The sequence below is a fragment of the Symphalangus syndactylus genome, chromosome 19, assembly GCF_028878055.3.
Source record: "Symphalangus syndactylus isolate Jambi chromosome 19, NHGRI_mSymSyn1-v2.1_pri, whole genome shotgun sequence".
Taxonomy (NCBI): Eukaryota; Metazoa; Chordata; class Mammalia; order Primates; family Hylobatidae; genus Symphalangus; species Symphalangus syndactylus.
In genome coordinates, this window is record NC_072434.2 from 56050661 (window position 1) to 56071403 (window position 20743).

The 20743-nt window shown below is 37.4% G+C and overlaps 1 protein-coding gene across 3 annotated transcripts in view; it reads right to left on the reverse strand.

The window, feature by feature from the left end:
• PRKAA2 (protein kinase AMP-activated catalytic subunit alpha 2) overlaps positions 1 to 20743 on the reverse strand; it is a 77988-nt gene that overhangs the window by 38417 nt on the left and 18828 nt on the right. For 2 of the 3 annotated variants that reach the window (XM_055233890.2, XM_055233893.1), the window contains exon 2: positions 7897 to 8038. In XM_055233890.2, the coding sequence (XP_055089865.1) occupies positions 7897 to 8038 (142 nt within the window). Of the gene's footprint in view, positions 1 to 2539; positions 2575 to 7896; positions 8039 to 20743 lie in introns of those variants that run through there. The other variant, XM_055233892.2, reaches the window with a different exon arrangement.

The window sequence follows — 20743 nt, forward strand, 5'->3', positions numbered from 1 at the left end:
ATGTTGCTCTTCCCCTTGCTTTGAAAACACTCTGTCCCCAGATTTTCACATGTCCAGATCTTTATCATCCTTTAGGTCTTAGGTCAAACCTATCTTCTTAGTGAGGCTTCCTCATACCTAATCTAAATTAGCACTTCTTCTTTCCTAGTCACACTCTGTGACAGCACCATGTTTCATTCTCATAGCACTTATCTTTGCCTAAAATGATCTTGTTAATTTGTTTACTTACTGTCCAGAACATAAAAAACACAAGAAAGAGACTCTGTCTTTCATGATTATATACCCTATGCCTAGAACAGCACCCAACCCATAGTAGGTGCTCAATAAAAATCCCATTCACAATTGCTTCAAAGAGAATAAAATACCTAGGAATCCAACTTACAAGGGATGTGAAGGACCGCTTCAAGGAGAACTACAAACCACTGCTAAACGAAATAAAAGAGGACACAAACAAATGGAAGAACATTCCATGCCCATGGATAGGAAGAATCAATATTGTGAAAATGGCCATACTGCCCAAGGTAATTATAGATTGAATGCCATCCCCATCAAACTACCAATAACTTTCTTCACAGAATTGGAAAAAACAACTTTAAAGGTCATATGGAACCAAAAAAGAGCCTGCATTGCCAAGACAAGCCTAAGCCAAAAGAACAAAGCTGGAGGCATCACGCTACCTGACTTCAAACTATACTACAAGGCTACAGTAACCAAAACAGCATGGTACTGGTACCAAAACAGAGATATAGACCAATGGAACAGAGCAGAGGCCTCAGAAATAACACTACACATCTACAACCATCTGATCTTTGACAAACCTGACAAAAACAAGAAATGGGGAAAGGATTCCCTATTTAATAAATGGTGCTGGGAAAACTGGCTAGCCATATGTAGAAAGCTGAAACTGGATCCCTTCCTTACACCTTATACAAAAATTAATTCAAGATGGATTAAAGACTTAAATGTTAGACCTAAAACCATAAAAACTCTAGAAGAAAACCTAGGCAATACCATTCAGGACACAGGCATGGGCAAGGTCTTCATGTCTAAAACACCAAAAGCAATGGCAACAAAAGCCAAAATTGACAAATGGGATCTAATTAAACTAAAGAGCTTCTGCACAGCAAAAGAAACTACCATCAGAGTGAACAGGCAACCTACAGAATGGGAGAAAATTTTTGCAATCTACCTATCTGACAAACGGCTAATATCCAGAATCTACAAAGAACTTAAAAAAGGTACAAAAAAAAATCAAACAACCCCATCAAAAAGTGGGTGAAGGATATGAACAGACACTTCTCAAAAGAAGACATTTACGCAGCCAACAGACACATGAAAAAATGCTCATCATCACTCGCCATCAGAGAAATGCAAATCAAAACCACAATGAGATACCATCTCACACCAGTTAGAATGGCCATCATTAAAAAGTCAGGAAACAACAGGTGCTGGAGAGGATGTGAAGAAATAGGAACACTTTTACACTGTTGGTGGGACTGTAAACTAGTTCAACCATTGTGGAACACAGTGTGGTGATTCCTCAAGGATCTAGAACTAGAAATACCATTTCACCCAGCCATCCCATTACTGGGTATATACCCAAAGGATTATAAATCATGCTGCTATAAAGACACATGCACACATATGTTTATTGTGGCACTATTCACAATAGCAAAGACTTGGAACCAACCCAAATGTCCATCAGTGATAGACTGGATTAAGAAAATGTGGCACATATATACCATGGAATACTATGCAGCCATAAAAAAAGGAGTTCATGTCCTTTGTAGGGACATGGATGAAGCTGGAAACCATCATTCTCAGCAAACTACCACAAGGACAGAAAACCAAACACCGCATGTTCTCACTCATAGGTGGGAATTGAACAATGAGAACACTTGGACACAGGAAGGGGAACATCACACACCAGGGCCTGTCGTGGGGTGGCGGGAGTGGGGAGGGATAGCATTAGGAGATATACCTAATGTAATGACGAGTTAATGAATGAGGCACACCAACACGGCACATGGATACATATGTAACAAACCTGCACGTTGTGCACATGTACCCTAGAACTTAAAGTATAATAAAAAAATTTTTTTGAATAAAAAAAGCCATAATTCCTGCTCCTAAGTACTTCAGTCTTGTGGGAAATACCAATAAGAAAATGTGCAATTACAACACAATTTAAGGGCTTTGGAAAAGGTGAATATTGAGTGCTTTGGGAGCAAAGAGGAGTTAGAGTTAGAGCCTAACCTAGTCTTAGTGAGTAAAGTAGGTTTTCAGGGGTACAGTTGATTCTCAGACAATGTGGGGGTTAGAGTGTCAACCTCTGTGCAGTCAAAAATCCATGTTTAACTTTTGACTACCCCTAAACTTAACTACTAATAGCCTACTGTTGAGCAGAAGCCTTACAGAGAACAGAAATAATTAACACACATTTTGCATGTTAAATGTATTATTTACTGTATTCTTACAGCAAAGTAAGCTAGAGACAAGAAAATGTTATTAGGAAAATCATAAGGAAGAGAAAATATACCAACTACTCATTAAGTGGAAATGGATCACCATCAAGGCCTTTATCCTTGTCATCTTCATATTGAGTAGACTGAGGAGGAAGAGGAGGGGTTGGTCTTGCTGTCTCAGGGTAGCAAAGGCAGCATAAAACCCAAGCATAAGTAGACCAGTGTGGTTCAAACCCATACCGTTCAAGGGTCAAATATAATTGCACTTAAAAGACAAGTTGGAATTGGCAGCCTAGGGAAAGGGAGATGTGGATAAAGTATTCCAAGCAGAGGAAACAGCTGAAGTACAACAAGCAAGACGGTAACCTGACAGAGCAAAAAAAAATGGATAAATTCAGAGGACACTTAGGTAAAAGAAGTGCAGACCTTAATGATTTATTGTATGTAAGAAATGAGGGAAAAGAAGAAATTAAAGATTTTGCCCAAGTTTGGGGCTTGGGAAACTGCATGAATGGTATTTTCATTTACCTCCCTCCACTCTCCCACCCCCTCAAAAATAGAGAAGTAAATTTGGAAGAGAGAGAAAAGTTTAGCTTCAGGTGACTCTGTGACTTTAGAACGTGAACATCCGATAAACAATTTGATAAATGTGCTCAGAAATCTGGAGAAACAAAAGGGCCAGAAATCATAAAGATTTGGAAATCTTCAGCATAGAGATGGCAAATGGCACCATGGTAGTAGATGAAATCATCAAAAGAGGGTTCACTAACAAAATTACACTAGCTCAGTGTACTTGACTGCATCAGTACTTAACAGCCAGGAAGATAAAGAGGGGCCCATAAAAGAAAGTCTTCAGAATAAACAAGAATGAAAAAAAGAAAACAGAAACCTGAGGTGTCATGGAAACCTAGAGACAACATTTCAAGGTGGTGCTGGCGGTTAATGATGTTAAAAAGGAGGCCACAGGTTAAATAAGACAGACTAAAAAGAATTAGGCTGGGCATGGTGGCTCACGTCCGTAATCCCAGCACTTTGGGAGGCCAGGGTGGGTAGATCACGAAGTCAAGAGATCAAGGCCATCCTGATCAACATGGTGAAACCCCGTTTCTACTAAAAACACAAAAATTAGCTGGGTGTGGTGGTGTATGCCTTTAGTCCCAGCTACTCAGGAGGCTGAGGCAGGAGAATCGCTTGAACACAGGAGGCAGAGATTGCAGTGAGCCGAGATCATGCTACTGCACTCCAGCCTGGGCAACAGAGCGAGACTCTGTCTCAAAAAAAAAAAAAAAAAGAATTAGACAAGATCATCTCTACCAGACTAACAAGCATCTTTTGACCAAGTAAAATCAAGTTGCATTAAGAACTATGGAGGAAAGAAAAACAAAGACAAAAATAAATTCAACAAATTCTACTTCATGGGAACGTTTGGATTTCTCTTTAAATCCTATTTGTGCCTTTTAATTTTCTACCAGTGGGTTTTAGGTTATTCATTTGTAATTTTTTTTCAATTTGGGTTAATAAAGAAATCATGCAATAAATATCCTCCATTTTTGGCATTCAGTGCTCAAACTTTCTTGCTAATTCTAGAGTCCCATTTTTGCAATAAGGAAACTATTCCTGACAGTTATTCCAAGGCTACACAAAAGAAAACCACTGAAAGGATAAGGTTGCTCTGTCTGTTTAAATCACTAACACTGTTAGAGACAATGTCAATAAGCTTGTTCCGTAGCAAAAATACACAAGTGTTTTTTGTTTGTTTGTTTGGTTTTTGTTTTAAGATCAGATCTACAATTAAAGAGGCAATGTAGCTGAATGAATTGATCTCAAGGCTGGAAGCCAAAAGTTTTAAACCGCAAATTCACCTCTGCCAATTACTTTCTGACCAACTCTGACAATCTTCTATAATTCCTTCAGAAAATAGCAAATAATTAAATAATCCTGTATCAGAATGAGACAGTCAAACAAAAATAAAATGATTGAAATTAAATATAGAAATGGAGGTAAGAAAACACTGATAAATATGACATCAAAAATAAGTCTTCGGGCCTGGGTGCAGTGGCTCAAGCCTGTAATCTCAGCACTTTGGGAGGCTGTGACAGGTTGATGGTTTTGAGCTTAGGAGGTCGAGACCAGCCTGGCAAAATGGCGGAAAGCCTGTCTCTACAAAAAATACAAAATTAGCAGGGTGTGGTGGCACACGCCTATAGTCTCAGCTACTTAGAAGGCTGAGGCACGAGAATCATTTGAATCCGGGAGGCGAAGGTTGCAGTGAGCCAAGATTGCACCACTGCACTCCAGCCTGGGCAACAGAGCTAGGCCCTGTTAAAAATAAAAAATAAAAATAAAAATAAAAAAAAAAGGAAAAGAAGCCTTAGAATCCTCATGACAATTATGACAATTGCAACTGCTTATTGATAAAATCTGATTTGTGTTTTTAGGAACTGGGAACTGTACAGATAGTAGGACTCATACCCAAATGGGTAAAATTTCCTCAAAGTCTTTCAGGGTTGGCATTGTAAAAGTGATGAGGTCAAGGTATAAGGCAAATATGGAAAGATCTTTCCCTTCTCCACTTTCATTCTAGCATATGACACTTTTAGTCTGGCCATTTAAGCTTTCTCTTCTCATAGGAAGTGGACACTCGGTGGGGAAGAGCAAAGAGATTTAGCTTAGATGTTACCCAGTAACTAGAACAAAGTCATTAATAATACAGAGTTGAAGTCAGAGACTAACTGTTTCAATTAAGTGAAAATCATTTGGAATAATGAAAGAGGACTGGAATTAGTTTATAAGTTGCTAATTCCTGCTCTGGGCCAATGCTCATCAAACACTAGGCATTATACCAGTGCCAACACATTTAATCCTCAAATGAGGTGTCCCATTTTAAAGTTAAAGAAACAAAGGATAGGAGAAGTGAATCACCAAGCTCATGGGTGGAATTTTAATTCTTATGATAATCTTTTAAAAACCTCTATATACATACTCTGGACCATCTAATACATAGGTCCTAGATGATAACCTTATAATCAAATACTGCCATGCAATTTCAGGGACCTCATTTTTTTGTTTATGTTTATGACTAAGTGAACTTCAAGTGAAGATCATATGACATTGAAGCTTACTCTAAGAATGAAGTTTTCCTAGCAGTGATGTGAGAACTCAGTCGTCACCGGTCATCCACACCAATCCCATAAAAGCCTGCTCTGAACAGTCAGTGGGATACTCTTGCTGCCGGTAAGATGCGCTGCATGGGTTCCTTCATTAAAAATACCGATTAGCCATAGTTCACTAACAATAAGTACAGCAGTAAAGACTAAATGAATGTTCCAAATCTCAACAATAATTGGACCAGCCATTTATTTAAGGATTTCAAGAATGATGCTGTATTAGTTTCCCATTGCTGCCGTACTTCAAACTCAGTGGCTTAAAACAACACAAATGTATTATCTTACAGTTCTTTATCTTAAAAGCTTGACGTATGTCTCAGTGGGCTAAAATCAAGGTGTCAGCAGAGCTGTGTTGCCTTCTGAAGGCTCTGGGGCAGAATTTCTTTGTATTTCCCAGCTTGTAGAGACTGCCTGCATTCATTGACTCATGCTCCCTTTTCTCCATTTTCAAAGGCAGCAACGGCAGTTGAGTCCTTCTCACATTTTATCATTCTGATGTTGTTTCCATGTTCAGACCTTTTTCTCTGACTCTTTTCTTCTACTCTTCTTCTCTACTTTTAAGAACCACTGTGTTAATATTTGGCCCACCTACATGATTCAGGATAATCTCCCGAGTTTAAGGTCAGCTGGTTAGCAGCCTCAACCTCCTGGGCATGCAACCTAACATATTCACAAATTCTGGGAATTAGGAAATAGACATGGGGGGGCTGGTATTACTCTGCTTACCACACTTGTATGCCACTCTATTCATCAAGTAAACAACATAACTCCACAGGGTTATCAAGTTGTTCCCATTAATGCTGACATTCAAAGACTGCTCACTGACCAAGGTCAGCCTAAATATAATGCCTGATTTTAATGAACTAGCAAAATACATCTCAGAGTTATTAATACTGCTTTTTTAATAGTATATTTATATGAACACGCTTTCTCTGTACTAATCTTATTTGACTCACAATATAAATTTAGTATTTGATCTCCTCCTACTGTTTCCACTATTAAACTCTCTAACAATGATTTGGTTGTTATAAAACACTATTATTTGTCACATTATACTATTGATACTGCTTTGAATTCCATTGATTCCATTTTTTTTTTGTATTTAAATTGTGAATTTCTTTTGGCTTCATAGTTGCATTCGAACTATATGCATATAAAGTTTATACGTAGGGCTTTGTTTCTTAAGTAATGGTATATTAAAAATAATTAAGTCAAAATGAGGGATCTATAACTTTATTTTTTCTTTAGAAGGAATTTACATACCTCTCAGTTTTAAGAAAAACTGGAGTGCTGGAGCATTAACAGCATGGCATTTGGAATCCGGTTTGACCTCAACTACCAGCTCTGTGACTTACTAGCTGTGTGGCCTTGGATAAGCTGCTATTACTTTTTAGATAATGCAGTTTCCTTGTCTATAAAGTAAGCCTACTTTAGACACTGATCATGAAGATAATATTAAATTAAATATGTAAAGTGCTTCACACATTCAGCAGAACCTTGACAAAAAAAAATGCTTGGTATAGTTCCTGACCACTATTAGGTACTCAATAAGTAAGAGCAATACTTATTTTATAAAACTGTATCCAAGCTTAAAGATAAATAAGACAATTTTCAGTGTCTAGCACGTTACATTTTCCCAACAAATATTAAACTGCAACTTTAAATGATTGAAAGAAACACATTATTGCACAATGAATATTTAAATTTTCTAGGGTCTAGTCAATTTTAAAATAATCTTTCAATTAATTGTCTTATTTATCTCAATATTTACCTAACTTTTAAGTTTATAATTTATTCCAAGGGGAAAAAAAACACATTTGCCTTCCTAAAAGCTTTATGGTTATAGTACTACTTTCAGTCCTACAAGTAACATACTATGTGAAATAATCTTTGACATATACTTTCTATCTTTCCAAAGAAAAAAATACCCTGATATGTTAGTGAAAATTGACTAGATAAAAATTATAAAAATGAATCTAGAAATGTCAAAGCCCTGAATGACATTTAAAGTTGGATAAGAATCAACTTCTAAGGCTTCATTCATCACTTGAGAAGAGTACTAATTTAGAAACAATGTCTGTTCATTCTAACCAAGAGTATGCAAAAAAAAGGACCGGTAAAGGTTAAATGAATTAACACTTGCTGAATATGAACATGAAAAAAAATCTTTGTAAAAGGTTAACAATTAACAATTATTATAAAATTCCTAAAAAACATTTTAAGATAGGTGTCTCTTTGGTATTATTAGATATAAAAATACTTACAGTTTGATAATATGAGGATGACGAAAGAGTTTTAGATTTTGAATTTCTCGTTTTATTTTCCCAACAACATCTAAACTGCGAATCTTCTGTCTATTTAAGATTTTAACTGCCACTTTATGGCCTGTTAATTGATGTTCTCCAACTAAAGAAAAGAAAAAGGAAAAAAATGTGCTATCATATCAACATAATCATTTATTCATGCTTCCTTCCATTGTGCCCTAAACATCTCTACTCATATATACCATCTTTATATCCCTTGTTGTACAAAACTACAGTTCTTTTTACTTCTATTTCTTCTATTAGAGTATGCACTCTTTGAGGACAGAAACTGTATCTTAGTCATCTCTGTATCTTTTGCACCTAACAGAGATGTTCATATTTGTGGAATATTTGTGAAAATGATTACTGAATTCTATATTCTTACTAAAAACATAATCAACTTTAGAACATTGTTTGGACAGGAGAGAACTCACTGTTTCATTAATCTCTTTGTTTCTCTTCTTCTCTTTTATGCCAATCATTGTATTACAGAGGAATAAATAGTGTAATAAATCAAAAATCCACAATAATTACTATTTCAACAGAGAATTCACACCTAGCCCTTTTTTGTGCCTTTTTCATAAAGTCCTCTTATTTCCCCCCTACTTGATGGAATCTCTATCTCTTTCAAACTGTTATAGTATGTTTATAAAACTCATGTGTCATTTACCATTTTTAATCTTTTATAAACATTTGCGTTTGTGACAAATCACATAACCTGAGCCATTAGCTCATACTCTCCTTGGACAAGAAGACCAGTGCTCATCTGAATCTCTCAGGAAGTATATGTGCACAGTGCTTTGTACACAGAGGTGCTAAATCAATATATTCTATGATAAATATAGTCATTCTGTTTTTTCATATAACACATTCATGGCATCCACACTAACAGTGATATCTTTAAATACTGTTCAGGTGAAAAATCCCTCAGTTGGGGAACAAATTTGTCAGCTACCTCTCCCATTTTCCTCAATTCTATTCTAATCTTTCACTATTCTCCTCAAAACATCTATCTAACCCTCCTTTCAGTGACAAACACCCTTTTTATTTCTTTAGAGAACATGGAAGTCATTTGGAGTGACTTTCCCTATCTTTTCATTTATTTATTTTGAGACAGGGTATTGTTTTGTTATACAGGCCGGAATGCAGTGGTGTGAACATAGCTCACTGCAGCCTCAATCTCCTGGGCTCAAGTGATCCTTCTGACTCAGCCTCCCCAGTAGCTTGGACTACAAGAATGTGCCAGCATCCCCAGCTAATTTTTCTTTAAATCTTTGTAGAGATGAGGTCTCACCATGTTGCTCAGGCTGGTCCTGAACTCCTAGGCTCAAGTGATCCTCCTGCCTCAGCCTCCCAAAGTGCAGGGATTACAGGTGAACCCCAATTTCCTCTATCTTAAAGACTTACTTCTATCCACATCCCTCCTCCTGTTCAAAGCCAGTCTCATCAACTTTGGCCTTGAACCCATCTTTTCTACACTCTCCTCATATTCAACCTTTTTTCTTTTCTAATAGCTATTTCTCTTAAGCCTATCCAAATCATATACCCTCCAAAACTTTTCCATTGATCCTTTATCTTCCTCTAGTTTCCAACTTGTCTCATTAAAATTTCTCAAAAGAGTAGTTAGAGTAGTTACATTTATTGCCTTCTTTTCCTCCCTTATCATTATCCCTAAATTCACAGCTATCTGGTTTCCACCTCCACTCTATGGATACCAAACGGTCACAAAATACCCATTAATTAACAAGCCATGGATACTTTTCAGTTCTCAGATTACTATAATCTCTATTTCATCAGACACCATACCTCTTTTTGGTGATATTTCTCTCTCCTGTTTCTCCTACTCTCAGATGGTTTCCTTTACGTCCTCTGCCTGTTCTTTGAAGGTTAATGTCCCCAGGTTTCAAACCTAGGCCCAAGGTAGACCCTTATGTTATGTCACTCATCTCCCATAGTTTTAATAATCACCCATATGCCAGTGACCTCTGTCCCTCCTTTAAATTCATATTTCAAGATTAATATCCCACAAACAACTCAAGTTCAACACATTCAAAACTAAATCCAAGGGCCGGGCATGACAGCTCATGCCTGTAATCCCAGCACTTTGGGAGGCCGAGGCAGGTGGTTCACTTGAGCCCAGGAGTTCGAGACCAGCCTGGGCAACATGGCAAAACCCCATCTCTACTAAAAATAAAAAATTAGCTGGATATGGTGGCACATGTCTACAGTCCCAGCTACTTAGGAGGGTGAGGCAGGAGGATCCCTTGAGCCTGGGAGGCGGAGGTTGCAGTAACCCAAGATGGTGCCACTGCAATACAGTGGGTGACAGAGTGAGACCCTGTCTCTAAAAAAAATGAAAAACAAAAATAAAAAAACCACATTCAGCATTCTCCTCCTTTTCTTCACCAAACTTGTGTCTTCTATTTCACTTGGTAGCACATAGCGTATATGCTACAAATGAAAAAGTCAACTGATATAATCTCCTAAATATTTCTTGGAGTCATATTTTAACTCGTTTTGAGAAAAACATTAATAATGATGACAAAAGTGACCATTAATGACATTTACTGTTTATTATGTACTAAGCTTTATTCTAAGTGCTAGCTTCCCTGCTCTCTCAACTCTATGAAGTATTATTACCCTCCAGTGTATAGATGAGAAACCTGAGGCACAGAGGAGCTAAATAAGTCACCCGAGGTCACACAGTAAGTGATGGCACAACTTCTGACCTGGGCTGTCTGACTTCAGAGCCAGCATAACTGCCACACAGTAATACCCTCAGTCAGAGTACTCCAAACATGTAATGCGATGACTTAGGAAGAACTGATTTCTGTCGCTGGAGATTATTTTTATCTTAATAACTTTTGCAAACTGTAAATTATGTCAAAAAATTTAATGAAGCTTGAAAGTTACTTTCTCAGCATATAAAACAAACAAAGTGAGACATATCAAGTTCAAGCCATATAACTTGCTAACATTTCAAAATATGTTTCCAGGACTCCAGAAAAACCTTACCGATTTCTAGGAACTTTCTATTCAATTAAAATAAGCTAAATGGTTTCTTGATACCTGAGTAGTTTATTACTCATCTTTGGGAATTTTATAAGACCCAAACACCTTGCCAGGGTGGTCTAACAAATACGTCTCTCTCCTTAAATCCCCGATAGCTTCAATGAAATAACTAGCACTGAAATCCCTACAATGGGGATTTAGCCTTTTTTGCCTAATAACGCCATAATTGGTACTTAACCATAATTAAATCCAAACCTAACCACATTCCACCTGAAAGCTGAATGAATGTTCCTGAAAATCTTGTAATAAATACAGATTTAAGGCCAAGAATTTCTTCTATGTATATTACAGATATAAACTTTTCTTTGTGTAAATCGAAACAAAAGAAATTAAAAGAAAAGGCTTGGATGCCTCAAAGTTTTATTACCATTCATTTATTCAATCTCAAAACATTTGCCAAGCATATGCAAGAAACATTGATCACAGACACATGAGAAGAGATTTTTTAATACGCCTCCAAGTTTTGGGGGGTGGGGGGACAGCAATAAATAAACTGAAATAAATCTTGTACAGTATTACATCTGCCTGAAGACTGTCAGATATACCATATTCGTAAAGAGTAGATGAGAAATAAAATTATAAAAACACCAATAACAAAAAATCTTGCCATAATTTATCATGTATATACATAAATATCCAGATCAATACCTACTTTGACAGGAGCAATTAGAAACATTCATCTGTTGAATAACGATTTAATGAAGGCCTACTCAAGTAAGTAGCTATACTAATTACATTACACTGCTGGTTGTCCCCCAGTATCTTCTGTATCTTTCTTTCTCCCATACATGAAACTCCCAAATTACAACTGAGTACATGGCTACCCCGCGTACAGCCTGCATCTTAGCCTCTCTTGTAACTATTAATAGATGTGGCCACATGAGTATGTTCCAGCCAATGAGATATAAAGCAGAAATGTCCCTGGCAACTTCTCCCTCATCCCTTCCTTCATCCTGAAGCCTAGAATTATCAAAGCCACCATTTTGCACCTCGAGACCAGACTTAAGAAGGGGAGAGCAACAGGAAAGAGAAAACCATATTTTTGACACCATCAGACGTAACAACAGTCCACATCACCTGCTCAGACTTTTAGAAGACAGCAAAATACTGCTATTTGTTTAAGCCATTCTTATTTTGGATATTTCTGTCACTCAAAGCTGAATCAAAATAATACATTATTTAGAATATTTTAAAACTCAAAAGGTTTGGAATCTAGTTCAAATTTCCAATTTTGCTGAGTAACCATATATGAGTTGATGGAAATGAATTTTAATTTATAGTCCACACAATTTTTTGGATTAAAAAGTTAAAGAGCTCTACAAAATTATCACCCATTAGTGGTTCATTTTGTTTTTCCTAAATTTTAGCCAAAATACGCAAAATACTCTCTAAAGCTATGGAATTTTAAGAGGGGAAAAATCCACACTCACCCAAACTACGCCTTTTATATTTTACGTTTGATAAGGTGAAGAATTGTCACACAGAAGGAATTAAACTGATTTATGTTGTTCCAGAAGGCAGAACTGGGAAGAGTCAATAGACTCTCCTTCAACTAACAGACTTGTCTGATCCATGAAGCCTCCCCTAACCTTGCTTTCCACCACTCTGGTCTATACTGAAAATTTCATTTTTTAAAGGTAACTACTATATGCGGAATATACTTTTTTTCCACCAGATGTATAATGCAAACATTTGCTTGATTCTCAGTTCATCTCTCAATGCTAGATGGGATGGGGTCAGAGCCTAGACCCCTTGTGTCTTCGCGTATTGTCAGGAACACAGATGCTGGCAACACTAAGCCAGGAAATAGGGCTGGTTAAAAATTTGCAGAGAGGTTAAGAATTTGCCCATGGTCACTCAACTAGTAGGTGAGTGACCACAGTAGATCCCAGTTGGCAGGGCTGGGATTTAAACCCAAGCAGCATGTCCCCAAAATCAGCACTTTTTTTTTTTTTTTTTTGAGACAGTCTGTCACCCAGGCTGGAGTGCAGTAGTGTGATCTCAGTTGACTGCACCCTCCGCCTCCCAGGTTCAAGTGATTCTCCTGCCTCAGCCTCCCAAGTAGCTGGAATTACAGGCGTGCACCACCACACTTGGCTAATTTTTGTATTTTTAATAGAGGCAGGGTTTCATCACGTTGGCCAGGCTGGTCTGCCTGCCTTGGCCTCCCAAAGTGCTGGCATTACAGGCATGAGCCACCGTGCCCAGCCAAAATCAGCACTCTTAATACATCATCGAGTATTCAAACAGAGGAAGCTCAGCCATTTATCAGGATTATCATAAGATAAATTCCTGCATTAAATAACAGGTTGGAGTAGATCAAGGCTAATTCCCTTTCCAACTCTAAGACTTTTCTAATGATATCCTTGAGGATCATTCCACATTGAAGGGTATAAAGCTTTTAAGCCACTCCTGCCTCTTGATGATTTTTGTTGCCACTTTCTGGATGCTTTTCAGTTTTGACACATTTTTCTTTATATACAAGACACAGAACTTCACACAGCTGTGTTATAAATACACAATTGTTTTACACAAAGATTAAAAGTTTTCAAATTTCCAATATCATTCCCATATGAAGTCCAGCATTTTTTACCACAGGCAAGACACTATAGCTTTATAAGGCATAGTTTGGAACACTTCTGTATCTGTACATCATCCCACAGTAATTCATATCAGATACATCCTCATTCTATTTTAATATACTATACATAGTATAGTATAGATACATAGTAATTCATATCAGATACATCCTCATTCTATTTTAATATATTATATAGTTTAGGATATTATCATATCTAATAAAACAAAAGGAACAATTAAAAAGTCATTATTTGGGGCCTAAATTATAATCTATTTTTCTGCTAAGATCAAAGAAAAGAGTTGCCAAAATGTAAAGGCTATGGAAATACTGCATAATAATTTGAACTAGCCCAAAGAAAATGAAGCTTCAGTCCACAAAAAGAATCTAACTACTTAATTTCACATGCTCCACTGGACAAGGTGCTGAAGGTGGTATTTCTTACACTCTAAAGAGTCCCTGACTGGTGTACAAAATTTGTTTTTAAGCAACTTTTTTGGTGCTTGAAAAGTTTTTCTTCTCTTTGGAATCATGGCAATCATAGTGCTCCTAGGAAGTTATTAGTCTATATAATAAGTAAAATCAAGTCTATCATCGTATTTTATCTAAATAAATAAAATCAAGCCTACCATTGTATTACCATAGCTGAAAAAGTTTCTTAGAACTTTTGGGACATATTTGGGGTGGTCTGACTTAAAATTTAGACTAAAAAAAAATGTGCACTAAGTCCTTCAGGAGGGTCTCCAAGTGAAGGCACGAGAGAGACTACCAAGAAATGGACATCATCCTTCAGGGTGTCTACAGAAGTCAATTTATAATCCAGATTTGTAGCACGGGTTATTTAATGACACTTAATTATTCTTTCTCACAAATCTGTGAGGGATACCTAGCAGGTGTGTATCTATATGTATATATACATGTTTAACATTTTATATACATTGTTTCATGTTAAGCTTTTAATGACTGTATGAGGAAATTTTATAGATGTGGAAACTAAGACAGAGAGAAATTCAAACTGACTAGTAATGGACAAAATCAGTATTCAAATCCAGATCTATCTGATTCTAAAGCCTATGTTCTTAATGATTATAATATAATGCAATCTGTGGTTACCCAACGAAAGATTTAATTCATAATATGTAAAATAATGCTATCATATTAAAGGTATTATAGAATTTATTAATACACACCATATGTAATAATAATTTGGGTTTGAGAGAAGTGACACTTAGAATTCCAAGTGTAGATGCTAGAGATATAGCCTTCCAGTTAGAGTGGCAATTTTGGCTACCAGTTACAATGTTCCCCTCACGACCCTAAACAGTCTGAGGGCCAGGCCTTTAAATTGGCCCTAAGTTTAAGAAGTGCGGGAAAAAAACATTGGGGGCAAGAATGAATGAAACGAGGAACGAGCATAGATAAGTTTTGGCTCTGATGGAAGGCATGTGTATCAGTCCTCAGCCAGCTCCACTATCTTATTTTCTGTAGACACTGAATTAGAAACACTTCTCTTTCCACTAATTGCTTTTGACCAAAGTGTCCATACGTTATGAAATACTTTAGTAGTAAGAAAGATTAGTCTTCTATATACCCTGTAATTACAGGTAAGGCAAGCTGACTGAAATGAAAAGCAAGGGGAAGATTCAAGAATTTTGTACGATGGTGTTGGACAGAAACTCTGGGAGTCAGGACAAATTATGGTACCATACAGAATGGAGGCTCCACTGATATTGGGAAGCTGAAACCCATTCTACACTCATAGCATTTATGCATCTAATTGGAAAATTGGAGTAAGAAGGTAATCAGAATGGTTGAATATTAAAAGACTTCATATAGTGCTATAGGTATACACATAGTATTTATATAATACATACATATGTCTCTGCCTGTCTTTCCTGTATCATCATTCACTATTCCCTCACCTCAAATGTTATACTTCAGTCATTTAGAACTATTTGGAACTTCCCATAAGGACTGGGCTTTCTCTCATTTTCAGAGCCAACACATGCCCAGTTTATGATAAGCATTCAGCAAATTTCAGTTGAATTGTATTCAGTGGAATAAATAAATGCCATTAAATATGTGAACCATTTAAATTCCCATTTACCAAATCTCCAATGCATCACATGTCTATGTCTCATTTGTCTTTCAAATGAAGTACCATCTTTCAGTAAGCATTCCCTAACTAGCACCCCATTCCCCAACTCATTCCACCAACTCAACAGCCTGATTAAGTGATGTTCTAATGTAATCCCACAGCTCCCCTTCCTGGTAGCTCTTAACATCAAGTGCTGCAATTACCTACTTTGCTGTTGTTACTGATATCCTTTACGGTGGCTAGCTCCTTCAGAACAGGGTCTGTGTCTCATTTATCATTGATCCTTGGCATCTGGCACAGTACCTAACACATAACTAACACTCAGTAACTATTTATTTACTGCATGGAAAAAAAATGCATGACTAACTCTAATATTTGGGGTGCATGAATATATGATACAGGCTTCATAATCTACTAGTATCACTGCTTTAGAATATGAGGTGCATGTAAATTTGGTGTGCTAATCACCCTCATATCTGAGCAAACCAACAAATACCTAACAAAAGAGAGTTATTATCTATATATTCCAAGTCCTAAAGAATCCTATGTAGTACTGCATTCCAGAAGCTTCTAAATATGGAAAAGAATTAGAAGAAAAAATAATAACCATCAGCACCAGAACTACAATTTACTCAAGGTCTGGGCATTACAAAAGAAGGTATATGTCTCACAGGAAAACAGATTTAGAAAAGAGGAGATCTAGATAGTCAATAAACATGAAAAGGTGCTCAATATCATGGGTCATCAGAGAAAAGTAAATTAAGACCACAATGCAATACAATACCATAATATACCCACCAGAACAGCACAATAAAAATGCAGACAATGCCATGTATTAGTCAAGAAATAGAGCAACTGGAACTTTTATATGTTGCTGGAGGGAATGTAAATTACTGCAAACACTTGGGAAAACAATAGGAAAACACGGTGGCTCACACCTGTAATGCCAGCACTTTGGGAGGCCAAGGTGGGCGGATCACTTGAAGTCAGGAGTTTGAGACCAGCATGGCCAACATGGTGAAACCCTGTCTCTATTAAAAATACAAAAATTAGCCAAGTGTGGTGGCTGTCTCTACTAAAAATACAAAAACTAGCTGGGTGTGGTGGTGGGCACCTGTAATCCCAGCTACTCAGGAGGCTGAGGCAGGAGAATCGTTTGAACTGGGGAGGTGGAGGTTGCAGTGAGCCCAGACTGTGCCACTGTACTCCGGCCTGGATGACAGAGCAAGACTCTGTCTCAAAAAAAAAAAAAAAAAAAAAAAAAGATAGGAACTAGCTAGAGTGGGTATCCAAGGCAAGAAAGACCAGACAATTCTGGGGCCTAAAACATAAAGCAATTGAGGAAAGGTAGTTATGATATCAATAGAAAACAGGTAATTCTGAAAGGCAGATAATAATAATGGTAATGCATGCCTCATACTTACCAGGCTGTTTGTATGTATATGTGTGTGTGTGTGTGTGTGTGTGTGTGTGTATGTGTGTGTATACACATATACATATGCATACATGTGTTTTTTATATATATGCATTAAGCACTTTATATATTTTTTTAATTTAAATTCTACAAGAGTTCTTGTAGAAGAGAAAACCCAGGCTCACAGTTTAGGACACTTAACCAAAATGCATATAAGCAATCAATTTTGGACCTGTGATTCAAAGCTATATCTTGCTATCTCCAAAGCAAGTCTCAAGGGGAAAAAAATTTGCTCTCTTTGCATTTCCTAAGAGTCCTGAACAGTCCTATTGCTACTGTTAAAAATACACCATAAACTGCACCCACAAATATGCATGTAAAAAAAGATCAAAATATTTTTAAAGTTAAAAATAACTTATTAAATATAAACAAGTAAATACTATACCAGAAACAACATCTGAACTAAAAAGAAAAATATTTTAAAAATTCAAAAAATTCATGGAAATGCATATTATGAAAAAACTATGCATGGGTATCAAAAAACTTTTCTACCAAAATAACTATTACATGTCAGAACAGGATCTAGTTTGAGGCACTAAGAAGGATAAGCATCAGTTTGAAAAGTGTCCCCATTAAAGCAACATGAATTCTGCTAATGTTAAAGCAAAAACAAACATCAAATTTATATCGAAGCATTAATGGAAGTATGGTGAAATCATTGAGGCCTTATGAAAAGTTTATGGGAACAATGACTCAAAGAAATCAGCAGTTTACAAATAGGTAATTCATTTTAAGAAGGGACAAGAAGAGTTTTTTGTTTTGTGTTGAGGCAGGATCTCAACACTCTGTTGCCCAGGCTGGAAGGCAGTGATGCAATCACTGCTCCCTGCAACCCTGACCTTCTGTGTCAAGTGATTCTCCCACCTCAGCCTCCAGAGAAACTGTAACTACAGGCGTGCACCACTATGCTCAGCTAATTTTTATTTTTTGTAGAGACAGGGTCTTGCTATGTTGCCAAAGCTGGTCTCAAACTCCTGGGCTCAAGCGATCTTCCTACCTCTGCCTCTTAAAGTGCTGGAATTACAGAGGTTAGCCACCATGCTTGGCTGACAAGATGATTTTGAAGATGAAGCCCATAGCAGCAGACCACCCTCACTGATTTGTAAGAAAAAAAATTAATCTTTTTCATGCCTTAATTGAAAAGGACAGGCAGAAATGATAGCCGACATCACAGGCATCTCAATCGATTCAGTTTGACACAACTCTGGCTAAAAATTTAAAGTTGAGCAAACATTCCACTCAATGGGTGTCAAAACTGTTGCACTCAGATCAGCTGCAGACAAGAGCAGAGCTCTCAATGGAAATTTTAAAGAGGTAGCATCAATATCCTGAAGCACTTCTTCGAAGAGTTGTAACAGGAAATGAAATATGGCTTTTCCAATATGATCCTGAAGACAAAGCACAGTCCAGACAATGGCTACCAAGAGGTGGAAGTGGTCCAGTTAAAGCATAGTGGACTGGTGAAGAGCAAAGGTGGGCTAGGCGCAGTGGCTCACACCTGTGAATCCCAACACTTTGGGGAACAGGGACGAGAGGATCGCCTGAGCCCAGGAGGACGAGACCAGCCTGGCAACATAGCAAGACCCTGTCTCTTCAAAAATATTGTTTAAAATGACCCAAGTGTGGTGGCACAGGCCTATAGTCTCAGCTACTCAGGGGGCTGAGACAAGAGGATCACTTGAGTTCCAGGCTACAGTGAGCTATGATTGCCCCACTGCCCTCCAGCCTTGGTGACACAAAGACCTTGTCGCTTAAAAAACAACAAACAAACAAAAAACAGAGCAGAGTTCATGGCAACAGTTTTTTGGGATCTTCAGGCATTTTGTTTATTGACTCTCTGGAGGGCCAAGGAACAACAACATGTGATTATTAGAGTGTTTTGGGAAAGTTAGCCAAAACTTTAGCAGAAAAACTCCCATGGAAAGCTTCACCAAAGAGTCCTTCTCCACCATGACAATGCTCCTGCTCATTCCTCTCATCAAACAAGGGCAATTTGCATGAATTTTCAAGGAAAATCATTAGGCATCCACCTTACAGTTCTGATTTGGCTCCTTCTGACTTTGTTTCCTAATATTTAAAAAAAAAAAAAAAAACAACCTTTAAAACAAACCCATTCCATGCTCATGGGTTGGAAGAATCAATATCGTGAAAATGGCCATACTGCCCAAGGTAATTTATAGATTCAATGCCATCCCCATCAAGCTACCAGTGACTTTCTTCACAGAATTGGAAAAAACTACTTTAAAGTTCATATGGAACCAAAAAAGAGCCCGCATCGCCAAGTCAATCCTAAGCCAAAAGAACAAAGCTGGAGACATCACGCTACCTGACTTTAAACTATACTACAAGGCTACAGTAGCCAAAACAGCATGGTACTGGTACCACAACAGAGACATAGATCAATGGAACAGAACAGAGCCCTCAGAAATGATGCCGCATAGCTACAACTATCTGATCTTTGACAAACCTGACAAAAACAAGAAATGGGGAAAGGATTCCCTATTTAATAAATGGTGCTGGGAAAACTGGCTAGCCATATGTAGAAAGCTGCAACTGGATCCCTTCCTTACACCTTATACAAAAATTAATTCAAGATGGATTAAAGACTTATATGTTAGACCTAAAACCATTAAAATCCTACAAGAAAACCTAGGCAATACCACTCAGGACATAGGCGTGGGCAAGGACTTCATGTCTAAAACACCAAAAGCAATGGCAACAAAAGCCAAAATCGACAAATGGGATCTCATTAAACTAAAGAGCTTCTGCACAGCAAAAGAAACTATCATCAGAGTGAACAGGCAACCTACACAATGGGAGAAAATTTTTGCAACCTACTCATCTGACAAAGGGCTAATATCCAGAATCTACAATGAACTCAAACAAATTTACAAGAAAAAAACAAACAACCCCATCAAAAAGTGGGCAGAGGACATGAACAGACACTTCTCAAAAGAAGACATTTATGCAGCCAAAAAACACATGAAGAAATGCTCATCATCACTGGCCATCAGAGAAATGCAAATCAAAACCACAGTGAGATACCATCTCACACCAGTTAGAATGGCCATCATTAAAAAATCTGGAAACGACAGGTGCTGGAGAGGATGTGGAGAAATAGGAACACTTTTACACTGTTGGTGGGACTGTAAACTAGTTCAACCATTGTGGAAGTCAGTGTGGCGAATCCTCAGGGATCTTGAACTAGAAATACCATTTGACCCAGCCATCCCATTACTGGGTATATACCCAAAGGATTATAAATCATGCTGCTATAAAGACACATGCACACGTATGTTTATTGCGGCACTATTCACAATAGCAAAGAGTTGGAACCAACCCAAATGTCCAACAACGATAGACTGGATTAAGAAAATGTGGCACATATACACCATGGAATACTATGCAGCCATAAAAAATGATGAGTTTGTGTCCTTTGTAGGGACATGGATGAAACTGGAAAACATCATTCTCAGTAAACTATCGCAAGGACAAAAAACCAAACACCGCATGTTCTCACTCATAGGTGGGAATTGAACAATGAGAACTCATGGACACAGGAAGGGGAACATCACACTCCAGGGAC